The 18,840-nt window shown below is 38.6% G+C and overlaps 1 protein-coding gene across 2 annotated transcripts; it reads right to left on the bottom strand.

Moving 5' to 3' along the window:
- Positions 1–11: 11 nt before the first annotated feature.
- Positions 12–18,568, bottom strand: MOB1A (MOB kinase activator 1A). Of its 2 annotated transcripts, none has more exons than XM_045193826.3 (6): positions 18,318–18,568; positions 14,531–14,694; positions 11,108–11,201; positions 9,260–9,393; positions 5,178–5,341; positions 12–3,534 (listed from the first exon to the last, which is right to left on the bottom strand). In XM_045193826.3, the coding sequence occupies exons 1-6, from the start codon at positions 18,329–18,331 to the stop codon at positions 3,457–3,459; spliced, it is 648 nt and encodes a 215-aa protein (XP_045049761.1). In that variant the 5' UTR covers positions 18,332–18,568; the 3' UTR covers positions 12–3,456. The 2 variants fall into 2 exon arrangements, with proteins under 2 accessions (XP_045049761.1, XP_024414292.1); XM_024558524.3 differs by having other exon boundaries at positions 14,531–14,697; positions 18,318–18,563.
- Positions 18,569–18,840: the final 272 nt, after the last annotated feature.

The raw sequence follows: 18,840 nt of genomic DNA, 5'->3' as shown, positions 1-18,840 counted from the left end.
TACTTTAGTCATTTCTTTCAATATATTTTATTCTGATGAAGTTACAAAAGTAGATACAAAATACCTTTTTGTAAAGTAGTTAACTGACTTAGAAAAATAGATAAAGCCCCTAAAGGTTTAAAAATACAACATAAATTTTCATGTAAAGAACATTAAAAAATATCTTAGATGGTAACCAAGACTAACTTAAGCAAGCTACTTTTCTATGTAGACCAAACACAGAATGCTCTATAATCATAGCACGCTGGCAATCCATTCGGATTTACAGAATACTTGTTTGGAATAGAATCTGATGAGAGAAAACCCAAGTGAACTTCAATGCAGTTGCTTCAATAAAATTACGGCGATCACATATAATATCCCCCCAAAGTCTTTTAAAAGTCTGAAATATCAAAATAATGCAAAAACACAGGAGACTGAGGGACTACTATTTCCCCAGAATTCTACAATAGTAAATCCACTTAATGAGCAGGTATCAGGAGGCAGTAATGTCCCTGTTGAAGGCGCTCAGTGTGATGGCCCAGCCAGCATTTTTTAGCTACAGACAAGAGGCAGCCTCCTGTAACCAGGCAGGTGTAACACCAGTGCCAAGACTGGGGCTGCTTGGAAACAAATTTCTAGGACTTACATTCTTTGGGCCTGGTTTATTTATGCTTCTGAGGTAATAATGTTAAGTTTAGAAGCTCCACTTCTAGCATAACCTCACTGCTCTGAGAAAAGGCCAACAGTATAATCGGGAAACCTCAGCAATATTTGCAAAGGGTAAAATCACCACCAGACCGGCTCCTCTGGCCTCACTACTAGGCAGTTTCCTGGTGGTGTTACCAGTCACGTGACCATTGATTTGCAGTTCTTGGGCAAGCAGCCACGTGAGCTAGAGCTCTCCAAGTCTATGAAAGGAAATACTGTGTTAGCTTGTGGCCCTCTAAAATCACTTTATCGGTCTGGAGAAGAATAAAAGATACATCTGGAAGTCAATGCAAAAAACTAGTATGCACGTATTGTCCAAAAGTCTTTTTAAAGGCCTGGAAAGAGAAGCACCAAAGGATTGACTACATAATTTACAAAGCACGCTCCGCCCCCTGACTTATCAGGCAGGAGGAGCAGAGCAGACACTGAGAGATGACTAGGGATGAGGAGGGTCAGGGTAGGGTGTGTTGTCAAACAGGCAAACCCTGGGCACAGGGAGATAAATCAGGAGAGAAGTCAAAGACAGGCTGATTTCTTCCAGCTTTCATCCAAAGTCGGCCCTCAAGTCACAAAGGGGCCATCCTCTCCCCATTCCTCCAGCTCTCCTGCCCTTGCCTCTCTGGCCTTGGATGTAAACAAATAATGCTAACACTGAAGTTCAGATGCATTGGTGGTGAAGCCAGATTAGCATGGGAACCTGGCAATGTTTTTATTTTTTTTTTAAAGGACTTTCTGAGTCTCAAATTACCAACAATTTTATTTGTGTTGTTAGTAAGCTGCCTTTATACTATGCTAACGTGACCATCTTTGGTTTATTTGGGGGCTGGGTCATGAAGAGAGGGAGGATTTCTATCAGTGAAAACAAATGGAGAAAAGTGAGAGCCCTTTTGTTTGAGAATATTAGAGATGATAATGAAAGCATTACCCTGGTTGAGAAATCTAACTTCATTCCTTGCAGGCTTAATAATTAAAGCGGATGAGAGAGGAACCTGCTTTCTTGGTCGTAAATGATCCACACAAACATACAGACCACCTGACAGGGACCTTTGAATCAACTTAGAACGTGGACTGTGGAATGTCTCACAGAGGGCTTTTCTCCTTTTTTGTAAGTGATTATCCCACTTTTTAATTCCTGAAACGAAGTATGATTTCAGTCTAATAAGATGAAGTGTTTTGTTTCCTTTAAAATTCTGCATATATTTGATAATTTATTGAAAATGAGTTATTACAAAAGTGGGGTTTCTAAGGAACTCTCTCCTTTATACTCTAGTCTGGAATAATAAAAATAAACAACAAAAACCCTATCAAAACTAACCTTTGCCAAATCCATCGAGACGTTGGTGAGCACTTTGCGAAAGTCACAACTCTGAGACAGGGTGATAAGCTTAAAGTGATGGCACTCCGGTGAGCCTTTAGTGTGCCTGTGCCGCAGGACATTTAAACAGTCAGTGTTCACCAAACCCTACTACCTAACGAACACCCTTATCTGTTCCTCATCACCAGGGAAGATTCTTTGTATCTGAATAGAAATGGAGTGATTTCGAGTTTTGATACAAAAACAATGAACACAGGATAAAACCCCTATGGAGGCTCAATTCATCCTTTGATATTAACAGAATGAAGACTTTTTTACTTATTCCTCCCATGTTGTCTCATCGAAATGCGTGCGCACACACACGCAAGAACACACCAAACTTTAAGCTGTGTTATAAAGTGTGTACACCTTTCAAGGTTTTTTTATTGTGGTTTTCCTTAAATTTAATTCTTATTGGGATAAAGTTGGTGCATTTCTACAGTACTCTTCACTAAGTCTCAAGCCACAATAAAAACATACAAAAGTAATTATTTAAAAAAGGAAACTCCAAACAAAGCAATGGAGTGCTTTCGTCCATTCTCCTAGTCAGATTTTCAAGGCCTCTGAAAGACAACATGAATGAAAATAGTGGTTTGAGACCTAAATTTGTCATAATTTTTTGGAAGTTTGCTTTTTTCGGCCAAAAGATACATTCAAATTAATCTGAATGTTTTTTAAAAATCTACAAGACCACCCTTAGATGCTTTAAAAAATTATTTCTGATACACACTCCTAAACATTTAGATAGGTTCAAGTGAACAAAATCCCCAACACAGATTAAAAAATAAAGTGATTTTAGAAATAACTGTGGTTACTCCCATACGTGTCACAACGATCTAAATCGCAATCACGGACTTTGAGAAAATATACATATATGCATGGTCTAAAAAATGCCAGTATACAGTTTCAAACTACGATGTCATCCAAAGGGACACAAATGTTCTAAATCTTAAGGAAAAATACTTCTATTTGTAAAATAAAAGCAGAATAAAACTGATCTGAGTTTTGAGGAAGTTGTTTGTGGAAACTTGCTAATAAATTACTGGTGGAAATTCTTAGTATCCATTATGCTGTAACCTGAAACAGACTAAATCATTTTCTTTAGCAAAATAATAATAAGTAAACAGATAAACTACAGATTAATCATCACATATTAAAACCAAGTGTGACTACTCAGTGACAATAACAGGAATGACCGGTCACACAGAGCCTCTGGTTTGGCTGTGTCTTGAATTTCTCATTCTGAAGGTATGAGGCCAAGGTACCTTTGGGACGATTTTATCAGTAGACACAGAAATAGGTCTTTTTATCCTGTTTTCGCGCAGTTTGTATCACTAGTCTCTAACAGACAGCAATGAGATAGCTCTAGCAGTAGGTGAAGCAAGAGGGTAACTGTGCTCTAGAAGAAACATTTATCTGTCTTTTGATCCAAGCTTCTCAATTAATTCCTGAAGAGGTGCCAACTCACGCCTATCAATCAGATTAAACTCCTAAAAAGAGAAGAAAAAGAAAAATTTTAAATAGATCCAAAATTAAAACTATGTAAATGTCATTCAGAGAAGATATTCCCAACCCTAGTTTTCTGAAATCCAAGAGAATGATGAGATGGTCTCTGTGAACACTTTAAAATGAAATCATTTTTTACTGCCTTTTCAAATGTAGGGGACTTACTACATAAGCACCTGTACATCACAGCATGGTGTCCCCTGTGTAAAACACTAACGTCAAAACTGAGTATGTCCGCGTTTACACAGAAATTATCCGAAAACTGTACACCGAGCCCCCGGCAGCGGCCACCTCTGGGGCTGCGGCCGCACTGTAGGCCTATGCCCGCAACGCTCTCAGGAGGGAGCAGAGAAGAGCGCACGGGGCAATCTCCGCTGTGTGACTCACAGAATTGTGATACTCGGTATCTACTGTAAAGTTGATGGTTTTTCCACAAAAAATAAAATCTAGACATATTTACAGTTTGCATGTACTGGGTTAGCCAAAAAATCCACTACATTTTTTCCGTATAACGGCTCTAGTAGCCCTCAGCTGTCTTTAACTTCATTCAAAACAGTTGTTAGATTGTATTGTGACAGCTGTCATATCAGGGTACATTAAAAAAAGCAACTTAGCAAAATTGGTGAATTTTTGTTCAGCCATTTAAATATTGAAGATGGAAGAAGATACACATGTTCAGTGTATTACCCTTTATTATTTCAAGAAAGGCAAAAATACAACTGAAACTGAAGAAAAGATTTGTGCAGTGTATGGAAAAGGTGCTGTGACTGATCCAACACGTCAAGAGTGGTTTGCAAAGCTTCTTGGTACTGGTGACATTCTGGCCAAATAATTCTTTGCTGTGGGGCTGTCTTATGCACTGGGAGACTAGTTTAGCAGCACCCTGGCCTCTGCCCACTAGAAGCCAATGGCAGAAGATGGGCAACATACTCAAAACATCCCAATCAATACTGGTGAAAACGAAAAATGTGTCTTTTATTTTACAGAATAAATGTAACAGACTTTTTGGCCAACCCAATAGAATTATATATCTCTAAAGTGAGACTAAAGAAGCACCAATTCTTGATATCTTTTTCAAACAATGTAAATTACAGTGATATTTAAAAAGTTTCAATCCCAACTAAGAGCCGATAAGGAAATGAGCCACATTTCTGAAGGCAGTAGGCTTTTTAAAAGTTTCTAGCTGCTGACTTCCTAAGATGTGGCCTTAGTGGGGACTTTTGAAAACTGAACCCAAGACAGCAGGTAACCAGTTCTTCCAAAAGTTTCTCTTCCAGGCATAAGCATCTCACGAAACAATCCAACTTCAGACACTTTTCATAGTGTGCCTTCACCCAGCAGGGGCGTAAAGAAGGGTATGGACAAGCTTTCCTGAATTTCCGGTGCTCTTTGTCACACCCTCGCCAGAGACCTGAGCAGTCAGAGGCAGAACGCCCAAAGTGGAGGTGATGCTTTCTATGCTGCTATGCACATCAACGAAATAAACAATGTGGCAAAGAGAAAAGAGAACCCTGCTTAAACTTAGCTTTCTATCTGTAAAAAGACTCTATAAACTGCTCTTTATTAAAGTTATCAAGCCAAGTGTGTCCAAGTCAAAGGACACAGAAATCAACACGGTTCAACTTACCTGAACAAAGAAAATAAAGTGCTTAAAGGAGGTGTTGAGGTGGGCCTCCTCTTGCAGCTGCATCACAGAGTCAAAGTGCTGGTGATAAATGTGGGCGTACACCCTGAATAGGCGCTTTAGAATGGTCTTCGCCACAGACATAAAGTTTTTGGGAAATGGGACACCTGCAACAGAAATATATGATGTCAAGCATACGTATATATTCATTAGTGTTCATCTAACTGGACAGCAGAAAGGTTAGATACAGCCATGAGCAACTCCAACAAACATACACACTCACAAATACAAGTCTACTGCCATGTATTTTTTAAAGACAAGGGAAAAAAGAATCCCAAACCTAAGTATAAGATATATATTCATATACCACACTTTTTCTGACTGCCTTAGAATAGCAGGCACAGGCACCGGAAGTCATATATAAGATGCCACTGAATTCAAAGTTAAAATAAAACTAATTTTAGTTTAATACTGTTTAAAAATATTAGTTTTATAATAATAATAATATAATATTAATAATAGTTTTAGTTTAATTTTGTTTAATATTGAAGAGTTTCTTCCTAAGATTAAATGCAAGAATAAGCATTTTGACTGTAAACAGAAAATTTTTACTTTGTGTAACCTGTAACTCTTAAAGAAAGCTTTTTTACACACTCAACCAGGGCCGGAGACTCTCCTAACCAAAAGAAAAAAAAGGCACTCTTCACTTCAAATCATCATAATCTACTGTTCACAGTATTTTATCTTCTGAATTACTCTGAAAAGACAGTTTTCTTAAACTAGAAGTTACAAACTTTTTATTTCATTTTTTAAAGTGCTATTTTCATTTTCCTGTAGTTTAAGGAGGGGACAGACTTCCTGAAAAAGGGAGGAAGAGCATCTCCTTATTTTTCAAAGAAAACAAACCCCTCCTTAGAAAGAGCTGGGTCTGGTAATGTCTCTCCAAGCAGTGCAGGTACCGACGCGACTGGTGACTTCCTGAGAACCTCGGCTGACCAGACCAAAGTCTCTCAGAAGGGAGGGAGAAGAGGAAAACAATACAATTGGCACTAACTACAGTAAACAAACACATAAGAATGTATTTGCCTCCAAAATAACCTAGATTAGCTGCCCTTAAAGGTCATTACTCTCAAAACATTTTCTTTCTTTGACCTTTCAGAGGACAAAAGCTAAAACACTTTCTCTATTCCTGAATTTTACTTTTCAATTAGTCCTTTACAGCTTAAATTTAGTATATTTTGCTTTCATAAACTGATTTTTGTGGGAGATCCCCTCCTCCCCAGTCTTGGTTAACAATTTGCTCTTTCAAACATTATTCTGGAGCTCATGGCATGTTTTTGTGAAATGGGGCTTGTATTTGTGCAGTGAAAAGATGGATTGTTATGTCCAACTCCCTTTCTCTCAGAATTTACAAATGGGCATCTTGCTAATAAAAGGTACAGTAATAACTTGGATATTTAGTTTAAAAATGAACACTAAATTTCATCTAATATGAGTATATAATTGGCATAAATAAGATGTAGACAGCAGCTTAATGAAAGCAGAAAGAATTCTAGAACATGAGGATACGTCATTGATGAATGGGAAGCTGAGAAAAGAGAATTAAGTCAAAAGTACTCTTTATCTTCCATAAGAGAAAAACTTTAATGAATAAGGAAATATAATTTGTTTTAATCTAAGTACCTTCCAAGCTGAATTTAATAGAAAACATTCAATCATAGTAAATATACAACACCGAATCTATGAAAAAGGAAATAAAATGCTTAATAATAGAATGGTGAAACTGACCAACAGCAAACAGACCAAGTGTAACATGATACAACTTTTTCTCCTGAAAAAAATAATCTTTAGTTAGACTTCAAACAGGGAATCTAGTATGGTCTGAATATTTGTGTCAGCAACGGGCGCGCACTGCCCACCGCCCCCGCCCCCAATCCATATGTGGAAGTCCTAACCCCTGTGTGGTGTCATTAGTATGTAGAGCTTTTGAGAGGTGATTAGGTCAAAAAGGGAGACCGCTCATGAATGGGATTAATGCCCTCATAGGAGGTCCCAAAGGGCTACCCTTCCACTATGTGAGGACTAGGTGAGAGGCTGGCAACCTGCAGCCCAGAACCCAAACATGCTGGCACCCCGACTGCAGACTTGCACCCTTTAGAACCTTGAGAAATAAATTCTCTTGTTTATATGCCATCCACGTTGGCATTTTTGTTACAGCACACAAGAGAGAATCCAACAATATGTTGTTCATAAGACACCCTTACACTAAAAATGACCAGGATCAATCCCATCAATAAATACCAATTCCAAAATCTTATTCAAAATATCAGCAAATAAAAAATACTCTTCCAAGGGAACAGAAAAAAAGTAATGGAGAAAACTTTATGGCTATCAACAACACATACCAGAAAAGTATCTCATAAAACTCTACAACCATACACCTGACAAAAAAACTGATACACCTCTAACCCAATGCAAGACTCCTGCTTAGTGCGAAATACTGGAAGCACTCAGGAAAGGAAACAAGAAAAGGATGTCTGCCCTTATCGCCATTAGTCAGCACTGTTCTGGAAGTACTAGTTGGTAAGGACAATTAGGTAAGAGTTACACAAGAAGTATACATCAGCAGAAAGAGGCAAAATTACTATTATCTTAATGCAACGGAAATGTGTATTTTAAAAATGCAAGAAAACCAACCCAAAACAACAGAAACATTCAAAATCTCATGGTCAATCATAAAATTTATATAAAAATCCACAGCTTTTCTATACATTAAACGCTAACCAGCTAGAAACCAAATGTCTATAAAAAAACATTAAATGTGTAGGAATAAACTTAAGAAACTTGAAGGACTAGCATGAAGTATAGAAGTTTTACAAGAGGAAATAAGAGACGTGAAAAAATGAAGACATACACTTTGCTCTTACATAGGCAAATTCACTATTGTCAAGAGAACAAGAATCCCTATATTAATCTACAAATTGAATGATATTGTAATAAAAATCTCACAAAGATTTGGGTTTTCTTTTTTTTCCTTGAACAAATGATTCTAAGTTCTTTGGAAGAACAAATATCCCAAAATAGTCGTGAATGTTCTGAAAAAGAGGAACAAGGAAGAGAGCCCTACCAGATGCTCACAGTTATGTGGCCGTGGCTAATGGACACAGTGTGGCATTTCTGTGGGCACAGATGGAGATTAAAAGACTCCAAAAATGTGACAACTTGATAATCAGGGGAGAAAACACACGTGTTTGATAAACAGCACTCAGCAAACTGACTAGCATTTATAATTGGGAAAAAAATGAAGGGAATAGTGAGAAAAAAAATTCCTTACAGAACAAAGATTTAAATGTGAAAACAAAAACACGAAAGTACTAAATGAAAACACAAATATTTTCGTGTTTTTCCAAACACGAAACCTTTCCAATCATTGATTAAAATCCAGATGTAAAGCCCTGGCTGGTATAGCTCAGTGGATTGAGCATGGGCCTGCGAACCAAAGGGTCATCAGTTCAATTCCTAGTCAGGGCACATGCCTGGGTTGCAGGCCAGGTCCCCAGTAGGGGGCATGTGAGAGACAACCACACATTGATGTTTCCCTCTCTTTCTCCTTCCGTTATCCTCTCTCTAAAATCCAGATGTCATTAAAGAAAAGACCAATAAGACAAAACAAGTTATATATACAATAGCAAAAACTCTTCATGAATACAATAAGACAAAAGGCAACCTGGGGAAAAATACATTTATGATAAAAGCTACTATCATTAACATACAAAGGAATGAAGAAAGGATAGAAAAAGAAAATACACAATGATCAGTAAAACAATAAAATATTCAATCTCATCAATCTTAAAAATGTAGCTCAAAACAAATTTACTTACCCAAATTATAAAAATTTAAAAATGATTAACAATCAGTACTGGTAAAGAGAGGCAGACACAAACATGTCTAGAAGGAATATACATTTATAATCTTTTTAGAGAGAAATGTGGTAGTCCCTGTTACATTTTTTTTTTAAAGTAATGGGAGTGTTCAAAAGCACATATCTATCATTTAAAAAGTAAAATAGTTCTACATTAACTCACCAATCTTAGAAGGAAAAAGTGTTTCATCATCAAGTTGATCTTGAACCCAAGTCATCAAGTAGTCAATGTATTTTGGTGCAGAACATTTGATTGGCTTTTTAATATTAGTACCATCTGCCCAATGATATTCATATCTGAAGAGAAAAAGGTGTTACTGATAAAGTTTTCACATTAACAAATGTACAAATTATAATCAAAGTAGGTTTATACTTTGTCAACAGAAGTTATACATATCTTTTTTTAAAGACTATTTATTTTTAGAGAGAGGGGAAGGGAGGAAGAAAGAGGGGGAGAGAAACATCAATGTGTGGTTGCCTCTTGTGCACCCCCTAGTGGGGACCCGGCCTGCAACCCAGGCATGTGCCCTGACTGGGAATCAAACTAGCGACCTTTTGATTTGCAGGACAGCACTCAACCACTGAGCCACACCCCAGCTAGGGCAGAAGTTATATATATCTTTAGTAAATTACAAAAATTTCTACTGAAGATTATGAGCGTTTCCTATAGAATTATTTTGAAATGTGATGGCTATGACTGGAGAAAAAAGAGAAGTTAATGTGGTAGCTGGCAGTGCCAGAATATAGAACAGCCCTGGGAAAAATACAAGAATTTCATTCCTGTCTGTTAGGCAGAGGGTACTGAGGACTGGGGAAGGAGCTGATGAATCACCACATTCTGAGATCCTTGGCCACCAGGTTATCACCAACAGGTCAAGATTATAAAACCCCGTTTCTTGGAGAGGGTGTTAAAGAAACATCCCTGAGCATGCATTTTTTTGCACCCTCACCTTCGCAGAGCTAGACTGATTAACAAGGCTTACACAAAACTTCACTGTGTAAAGCATTTAAGCCATAGATAAGTTTAATTTTCCTATTTATTTTATTTACATTTCTTTCAAGGAAGTTTGAGAACTAAAACTTAAAACAACACAAAATCAAAACATTCCTCCTAAAATACTGTAATAAAAATACGACTATGAACTCACTGAGGACCTATTTATCCTTTATACCTGTAGCAAATTTAGAAAAGACAATTTTTCCCAAGAGATAAATATCTTGATACCATCTATCATCACTTAAAATCATTTACTATAGTGAAAAAACTGGAAGGGAACACCTAAATCATACACCATCACACCTTGAAACATTATGAGCCACAAAGAGTCCCATCTTTGTCAATATTTCTTGAAATTTATTATAGGTAATTTTAAATCTAGCATCTTTAAGCCAGATAACTAAAGCAGCACAATTTGAAAGTAATTAACACCAAATAAGCACAAGAAAAAAGAATCGAATATGAAAGAGTCAACTAAAAACTTGCTTTTGCCTTGGCTAGTGTGGCTCAGTGGATTGAGCGCTGGCCTGCGTACCAAAGGGTTGCAGGTTCAATTCCCAGTCAAAGCACATGCCTGAGTTGCAGGCCAGGTCCCCAATAGGGGGCATGCGAGAGGCAACCACACATTGATGTTTCTCTTTTCTTTCTCCCTCCCTTCTCTCTTGAAAAATAAATAAAATCTTAAAAAATAAAAATTAAAAACCTGATTTCAAGAAATTAATTTAAAAACCAGAAACAGAACCATAATGTTAATAAAATTCTAATTTTTTTCTTTTATTCCTCCAATTCAACATTCACCTTCCTATAATGCAATTACAAAATCAAACACTAAGTACCAAATGGCAAAGTATTTAATAACAACTAAAAGCTTATAGGTATTTAAGAACTCATAAAACTGAACTGCTTTAACACCAGCAGACAAGAAAAACAAAAAAATATTATTTAATTTCTATCAATTAGGGATTAGCTTTATTTAATAATCCGCACACCTATATAAAAAGGGGTAATATGTACCTTGGACCTGCAGACATGACTGGACAGCTTGCTTCAGTGCAGAATTCCGTGATAGTTCCGTATAACATGTTGATTTGGTTGAAGAAATCCACAGCTGGCAAGATAATAGCACAATTGTGTTAAAATATACATGTAAACACAAAAAAAACATCAGACCTCTCAGTTGAAAAAAATAGACAATGTGCTCCAATTCTTGGGAAATGCAACAATCCAGGGTACTGTAAATTCTCTTTGTAAGTTGTCACATCCAAGTAAACTTTTAACATACATTCATTTTTAATGTACTAAGCTTTTAACCAGCATATGACAGCAAAAAAATAAAAATCAGGCACAATTCTAACTTAATGGTGACTATTAGGTCATCAGCATACACAATTTAATTACATCCAAAAGCCATAGTTTCTATTCATGTGGAGCAGACTATCACTTGTTAGAAGAGTGTTGTGGAATATATTGTGAGGCGGAAGGCACATTGGTTGTTATCAACAAGCATTTAAAAATTCATCATTAAAAAAAACTGAGGCTATGCACATTGAGGACATAAAAAAAGACACAGGATAATGTCTCTTCACCTGGATTCTCCAGCTAACGGAAGGGACAAATTACAAGAGATGAAGAGTACAACATGTAAGAAGGTAGTTATACAAAGGCCAACAACTAAGAGTGCCAGAGTTCAGAGCAAAGGCAACACATTAAACAGGTGAGCTTGTCGGGGAGTACTTTCTAAAGGAGCTTCAGCTACATCTGCAAAATAATGGAAGAGGCATGGGGTGAGCGAAACAGCTTAACTGACTGAAACATACTCTGTACAAGGAGAACCCCATGGGCCTTAAAACCACACGAGTTTTTAAAATGTTTTAGTTCCCTGTCTGAAGGAGTACCTAAAAATCCACTAGGGCTTTTCCAAGTTTCTTAAAAAACATATTAAAGGAACTTTGTACAAAACTCCCTCACAGACATATCTTCCTCCTAATTAGTCATGTTTCTAACAAAGCAATACTTAGGCACTCAATATTCTTTCAAAACAAAGAGCATGCCCAGATGGTATGCCGGTCTAAAGCAGCGACCTTCAGCCAGTGTGTGCCACAAACATTTTTCAAATGTGTAATACTTGACTATTTAGTTGAGGCACTGACCTCTTTTCCCTTAGATTATCATATTAAAAAATGACAACAGCCAACACAACAATAGCCATCTGGTGTGAACCAATCAAAATTACACCAATTCTTTATTTTGTCAGGGCAGCAAGAAATATTTTTGGTGCACTGCAGAATTTTAGTAATTAGTTTGTGTGCCATGAGATGAAAAAGGTTAAAAAAATCACTGATCTAAAGCAGGCACTCTCCAAACGTGGTCCAGGGATTCCCCGTCTCAGGGGGATGTGTGAGGCTGGAACCACTTTAGCTGCCCTTCTCACTCGCACTCTCAGGAGGCCCTAGAGTTACCCAGTGGCGCCACAGCCTGAAGGCAGAAGCAGACTTGAGAATCCAGCTGTCTCCTATTATGCTGGACATTATATAACGCTTGCAAAGATACAAAACAATGCCAGACTTCTCACTAAAATTTATTTTGAAAAATAGTCATTTTTTATTAAAAAATATATATTAACATGCAATGGGTTTACTACTGTTATTTTTACATGAATCTAAAAATGAGCAATATTTAAAATTTCTAACCCAGTATCACTAGCTACAAAATGAAAAGCTTTTTAGGGTTTTCAATAATTTTTTCAAAGATTTTATTTATTTTTAGAGAGATGGGAAGGGAAGGAGAAAGACAGGGAGAAAAATATCAACCAGCTGCCTCTTGCACACCCCCAACTAGGAACTGGGCAGCAACGCAGGCGTGTGAACCCACCCAGTGACTCCTGGGTTGGCAGGCTGGTGTTCAACCCACTGAGCAACAGCAGCCAGGGCTGGGGTTCTCAGTAATTTCTAAAAGAATAAGGGGATCCTGAGACCAAGAGGATTGCAAACAGCTCATCTAGAGCACTGAGGCACAGAGAAAAATCTAAGGCTGAAGAAGGCCAACAAATGCCTTTAAAGTAACAGATGATAATGTGAATAAGGTTTTAAAAAGGGGGGATCTTTTCTAATATGTAATACTTCACATGGCTCACATATCAAAAAATAAAGAAATATACAGTGAAAAATATCTAAGTTCCAACCACTACAAATCCCCCCCCACACAAGGTGACTATATTAATTGTTTTCTGTACCCTGCCCCCTAAGTTTCTTTGTCCTGTCTTACACAAAAAGTAATATATTACACAGTTCTGCACTTTGTGTTTTTCTTAGTGATATGAATAATGGCTTTTTAATGAGTTGAGAAAATAAATTTTCCTTAATGTGGCTACTGGAAAATTTTAAATTACACTTGTACCTTACTTTTTTAAAAAAGATTTTTAAAGATTTTATGTATTTACTTTTAGAAAGAGGGGAAGGGAGGGGGAGAAACATCAGTGTGCGAGAGATACGTTGATCTGTTGCCTCTCACATGCCCCCAACTGGGGACCTGAACCACAACCCAGACATATATCCTGATTGGGAATCAAACCAGCAACCTTTTGGTTTGCAGGCTGGCGCTCAATCCACTGAGCCATACCAGCCAGGGCTTCTTTTTTTAAGATTAAAAAAAAAATTTCTTTATTGGCTTTAGAGAAAGGCAGAAGGAGGGGGTGAGAGAAGGAGGCAATGAGATGAGGAGGGGGACTGAGGGGGGAAGGTAGAGAGAGAGAGAAACATCAATTTGTTTGCTGTTCTGCTTATTTATGCATTCATTGGTTGCTTCTTGTACGTGCCCTACCTGAGACTGAACCACAACCTTGGCGTGTATCTGATGACGATGACGCTCTAAGCAACTGAGCTATTAGGCCAGGCCCAGAAATGATACACTCTGAACATTCAATCTCTAGCCTCGGCATATTCTTCTATGCCTTGCCCTCCTCACTTTCTTGAACTCGAGTGTCTTTCAGCTCACGGTTCCCCCCATTTTCTCCCAATCTCTCAATTTCCCATGACAACTCTTAAATCACAGCAAATAAGTGACTGAAGGTATGACCTGTGGTGTACTTTTCTTTGTACACGGTAGGCAGATTGAGAGCTTCTGGGAGTGGAAGCACAACTATACAGATGGATTCCCTACAAACTCACGTTCCACCACAGGTAGATTCTTTGCATTTATCAATCTTTTATTTGACCTTACTCAGCTCATTCTCCCCAGAAATTACCCCAAAACACTCATTATTTCTCCTCAGGTCTCTCTGCTCAACCACAAAAGCTACGGCCAAGTACTTAGTGTTTCTCTATAGATAATCTATTATATTACAACCCTTACATACCTGCAAAATAAAACTCATTGAGAAAAAGATTTTAGCAAACCCTTCCAATAAATCAGAAAGGTTGAATGTTATTAAAAACTTACTGTTAACGGCAATCCATTCATTGAGATCCTCTCCCTCTGGCAACATAACAGCTTGTCTCAGATTTCCACTTCCTAGAGTTGCTTCTGCATGTTTTAAGAGTTCATACTGATGAGACCCTTCAGGGATATTCTTCTTTGGTTTGAATGTTTTAGAAGAGCGGCTGCTGCTGTTAGGTTAAAAGAAAAAGCATATCGATTTTAGGACTGAAGCAGAATGGCATAATTAATGGCATAATATAAACTGCTCTGTAAAATAAAACATATTCCCTGAAAAGTGCCAGGATTTGGGGGGGAGTGGGGACTGATGATCGCAATAAAAAGAACGCTTTAAATTTCTTTCCTCACGTACAAACAGGATTAGTAGCACAATTTCACACATAAGACAATTTAACTATGCCTCATGAAGCAGTCTGGTGTAATAAAAAGGGCCCTTGAACCAAAAGAAAAAAACCCTAGATTTTAGTCCTTGATCTGCCACTATCTCTGTGATTGCTTGAGAAACCTAACCTTCTGGCCTCAATTTCCACCTACACAAAATGGTGCTGGAAGGCAAGTAGCCCTAAGTAGCCCAAAATAGCTCAAAAAAACAGCTTCTGTATCAAAATATCTAGGATGCTATCAAAGCAAACCACAGCAAAAGTAACACATTTTTTTGAAGTTTTTAGCAGGAAAAATAAATGATACAGAGATAACTGTCTCTGTCTCTTTACAACTGGGGGAAAAAAATCTTCATTCCTGTCTTTATACACCATCCACAAGGAAGGTCTTCTTAACATGTCACAAAACCCAGAAACCTTAAACAGATGGACTTCAAATCATAGCAATTAAAATTTCAGTAACAGCCCTCGCTGGTGTGGCTCAGTGGATTAACTACCAGCCTGCAAACCTAAAGGTCATCGGTTTAATTCCCAGTCAGGGCACGTGCCTGGGTTGCTGGCCAGGTCCCCAGTTGGAGGTGTGCAACAGGCAACCGATTGATGTACCTCTTGCACACTGCTGTTTCTCTCCCTCTCTTTCTCCTTCCCTTCCCCCTCTCTAAAAGTAAAATAAATAAAATCTTTTTTAAAAAAAAGAAACCTTCGGTAACAGAACAAAAAGACAAGTAATGAAAAATGTACTTGCAACATATATTACAGAGGATAAACTGGATAACGATGGGCTTCTATAATCTGTGAAGAAAAACGGGCTAAGGAGATAAATAGGGAATACAGAAGGAAAATACAATGATTAATGAACATCTGAAAAGCTGTTAAATTAAAGTAAGGTTTATTTTTCCTTAAACAGAGTGTCAAAAGTTAAAACAATTGACATTAAGTGTGGTGAAAGAGAAAAGTGTTTCTGGGAGGGCGATATGGTAGTATGTGTTACCACTGAAATGCTCCTCCATCTACCCTCGCCACTTCTAAGCATCTCTCGTAGCTATGGGTAAGGATGTGTTTTCCACGATTATTCTTAATAATGACAAATCCAGAAACAATCCTAAGGCTTATTGGAAGAATGATTAAATAAACTACAACACATCCACACCATGGGGTGGTGTGGTTAAGATGAACAAGATACAAGAACAAGACAGAGCTACAGGTGTTTACATGAAAAGATCTCAAGACATGGTTAAAACAAAACCAAATGGACAGCAGGAGCTCATTTTTGCCTTTTCTTTTTAATTGTACTTTGTTTATGCTATTATAGTTATTTTAATTTTCCCCCCTTTCCCCCACTCCACCCAGTCCCCCCTCCCTCAGGCAATCCCCTCACCCCTCAGTCCATGTCTGTGGGTCGTGCATGTATGTTCTTTGGCTATGCTATTCCCTATGCTTTACATCCCCATGATTATTCTGTAACTACAACTGCACTTCTTAATCCCTTCACCCTTAGGAGCCCATTTTGTGAACACACAAAATATCAGAAAGGATACACATCAAATTGATACTGGTGATTACTTCTAAGAAGGGGGAAAGAATAGAACTGCAGGCTTTTACTTTACCTGAGTAATTTGAATTTTAAATAAGACTGGTTAAAAAGTAAAATCAAATATGGACAGTTTGACATGGCAAATTCCTACATTTAAATGAGAAGTACTAAATAACAAAGAATGGCCCTTTACAGATAGAAAACTGTGAACAACGGGAAGTTAAATATGGAAAAGATGAAATGATGGCTCAATTATTCAAATATGATCTTTGTCTAAATTAAGACTTGTGTTCAAATGACACCACCAAGATTGTGAAAACAATCCACAAAATGGGAGGACATATTTGTAAATCATAGATGTGACAGTGACTTGTATCAGGGATAAAGAATTATTACCACTCAAAAACGTAAAGAGAAATAATCCAAATTAAAAATGGCCAAAGGTTGTCAACTATAATTAAAAACCCATTTTAAGTGGTCAGAAGATTTAAATAGACATTACTCCAAAAAATACATATATACAAATGGCCAATAAGTACCCAAAAGGATGCTCCACCTTCTTAGTTATTAGGGAAATGCAAATGGACATCACAATGAGAAACTACCATTTTACATCCACTTAGGATGGTTACAATCCAAAAGACAACAAGAGCTAGTGAGAGTGTGGGGAAAATGAAATTCATACCACGCTGGTGGCTGGTGGGAAAGCAAAATGGTCCAGTGCTTTGAAAAAGTTTGGCAGTTCCCTCAAAAGATTAAACACGGTTACCATGTAACTGAGCAATTCCACTCCTAGGTATAATACCCAAGAGAAGTGAACACATACATCCAACACAAAAAATCTGTCGTACATAAAAGTTCATAGCAGCATTATTCATAAAACCAAAAAGTGGAAACTCAAATATCCATCAACAAAACAAAGTTCAGAAGAAACACACTGCCTCTCACATTCACCTTCAAAGACCAACTAAGCAACGTGCATACACAAACCGCTAAACAAACATTAACTCATAAAAACACTTTAAGGACGGGAGAGACTGTTCTAGTAAAATAGACATTTGCAATTAAAACATAAATCATACAGACTTTTTGACATGGTAATCATACTTTGGAGCCTATACCCTTAAAAAAAAAGAAAAGGAAGGAAAAAGCGATTTGGACAAAGATGTTCTCAGTAGTACTAATTTGTAAGCAGCGAAAGAATTCAGATTTCTCACAATAAGGAACTAGGTAGATTAACTGTAGTTATGAAACACTATGTAATTTTAAAGTGTAATAAAAATGTCAAGTGTGTGGGTAATGTCCGTAACCAAAAGTTGATATTTAATCACACAACATATATTTAAGTAGTACACTCCGTAGACAGCGCTACCCGAGAATAACAAATAAGGTGCTGGAGCAATGCTTCTCAAATTGCAGCACTCCACGTTTTCCTGGGGCGGCATTTTTCCGCGGGGGTAACAATACTGACGATAATTAAAACTTTTCAAACGGTGGAGTAAAGAGCTAAGTCAGCAGGAATCGTTACTAGAAGGCTCCAGACTGGAGAGAAACTGGGGGCCCCTGGCCGCGCCCCCAGATCGTCTCTGCGCGCTTCGGGGCGTTGGGGCGGAAAGTTTGGAGGCGCTACTGCCCTCGGGGCCTTCTCGCTCCGTTTCCTTTAGGTCGACTTCTCGCTCTATTTCCTTTGCGTCGACTTTCCATCTCCCTCTACCTCCGCCCACGTCCTATCCTCCCCCGTAGCCGCAAACCGGGGCCAGAAAGGAGCCAGCCAATTCAACCCCGGGGCCGGTCCGAGCCTCAGCCGTCGGCTCGCCCCTCCCCGGCAGCCACCCTCAGCGCCGAGCCCAGGACCCCTCGGCCCGACTGCACTCACAAGAGGAAGCTCATCTTGTATCCTTAGACAGGAGGGAAGGGGCCGCTGGCCCCTGCCGCAGTCAGGTTTCGGAGCCCACGCGGGACCTGAGAGGCAGCGCACAGTCCTCAACCTGCCAACAGCCAAAGTACTTGCCGCCGTGGCTCCGAGCCGGGTCGAGCAGCTGTGACCCGATGCAAGTCGCTGAGCCCACCTTGTCCGCCTCCCCCAGCCTAGCAGAACCGAAATGCGGAACCAGCATAATCTCGCGAGAGAAGGGTTAGCTTTGCCCTACCCCGCCCCCAGCCTAAGGATATTCGGCCTACCCCTTTTCGCCCCACCCTCTTTTACAGCTCACCCAATCACCACCCCCCAGGCCGGGACTTCCTTCTTCGGGAGGCGGGGTGGGATTGCGGTTCTAGGCTCCGAGGTGTCTGGCCGAGGGTTTTGTCCCAGCGTGCTGCTTTAGGTGTACGTTTCCTGGGTAGCGTGGGACCCTTATGGATGCTGCAATTTTAAAAAATTTAATTTGATTTTTAAATTG

Source organism: Desmodus rotundus, chromosome 5 (assembly GCF_022682495.2).
Source record: "Desmodus rotundus isolate HL8 chromosome 5, HLdesRot8A.1, whole genome shotgun sequence".
Classification (NCBI taxonomy): domain Eukaryota; kingdom Metazoa; phylum Chordata; class Mammalia; order Chiroptera; family Phyllostomidae; genus Desmodus; species Desmodus rotundus.
This window is presented reverse-complemented; position numbering and strand designations above follow the sequence as displayed.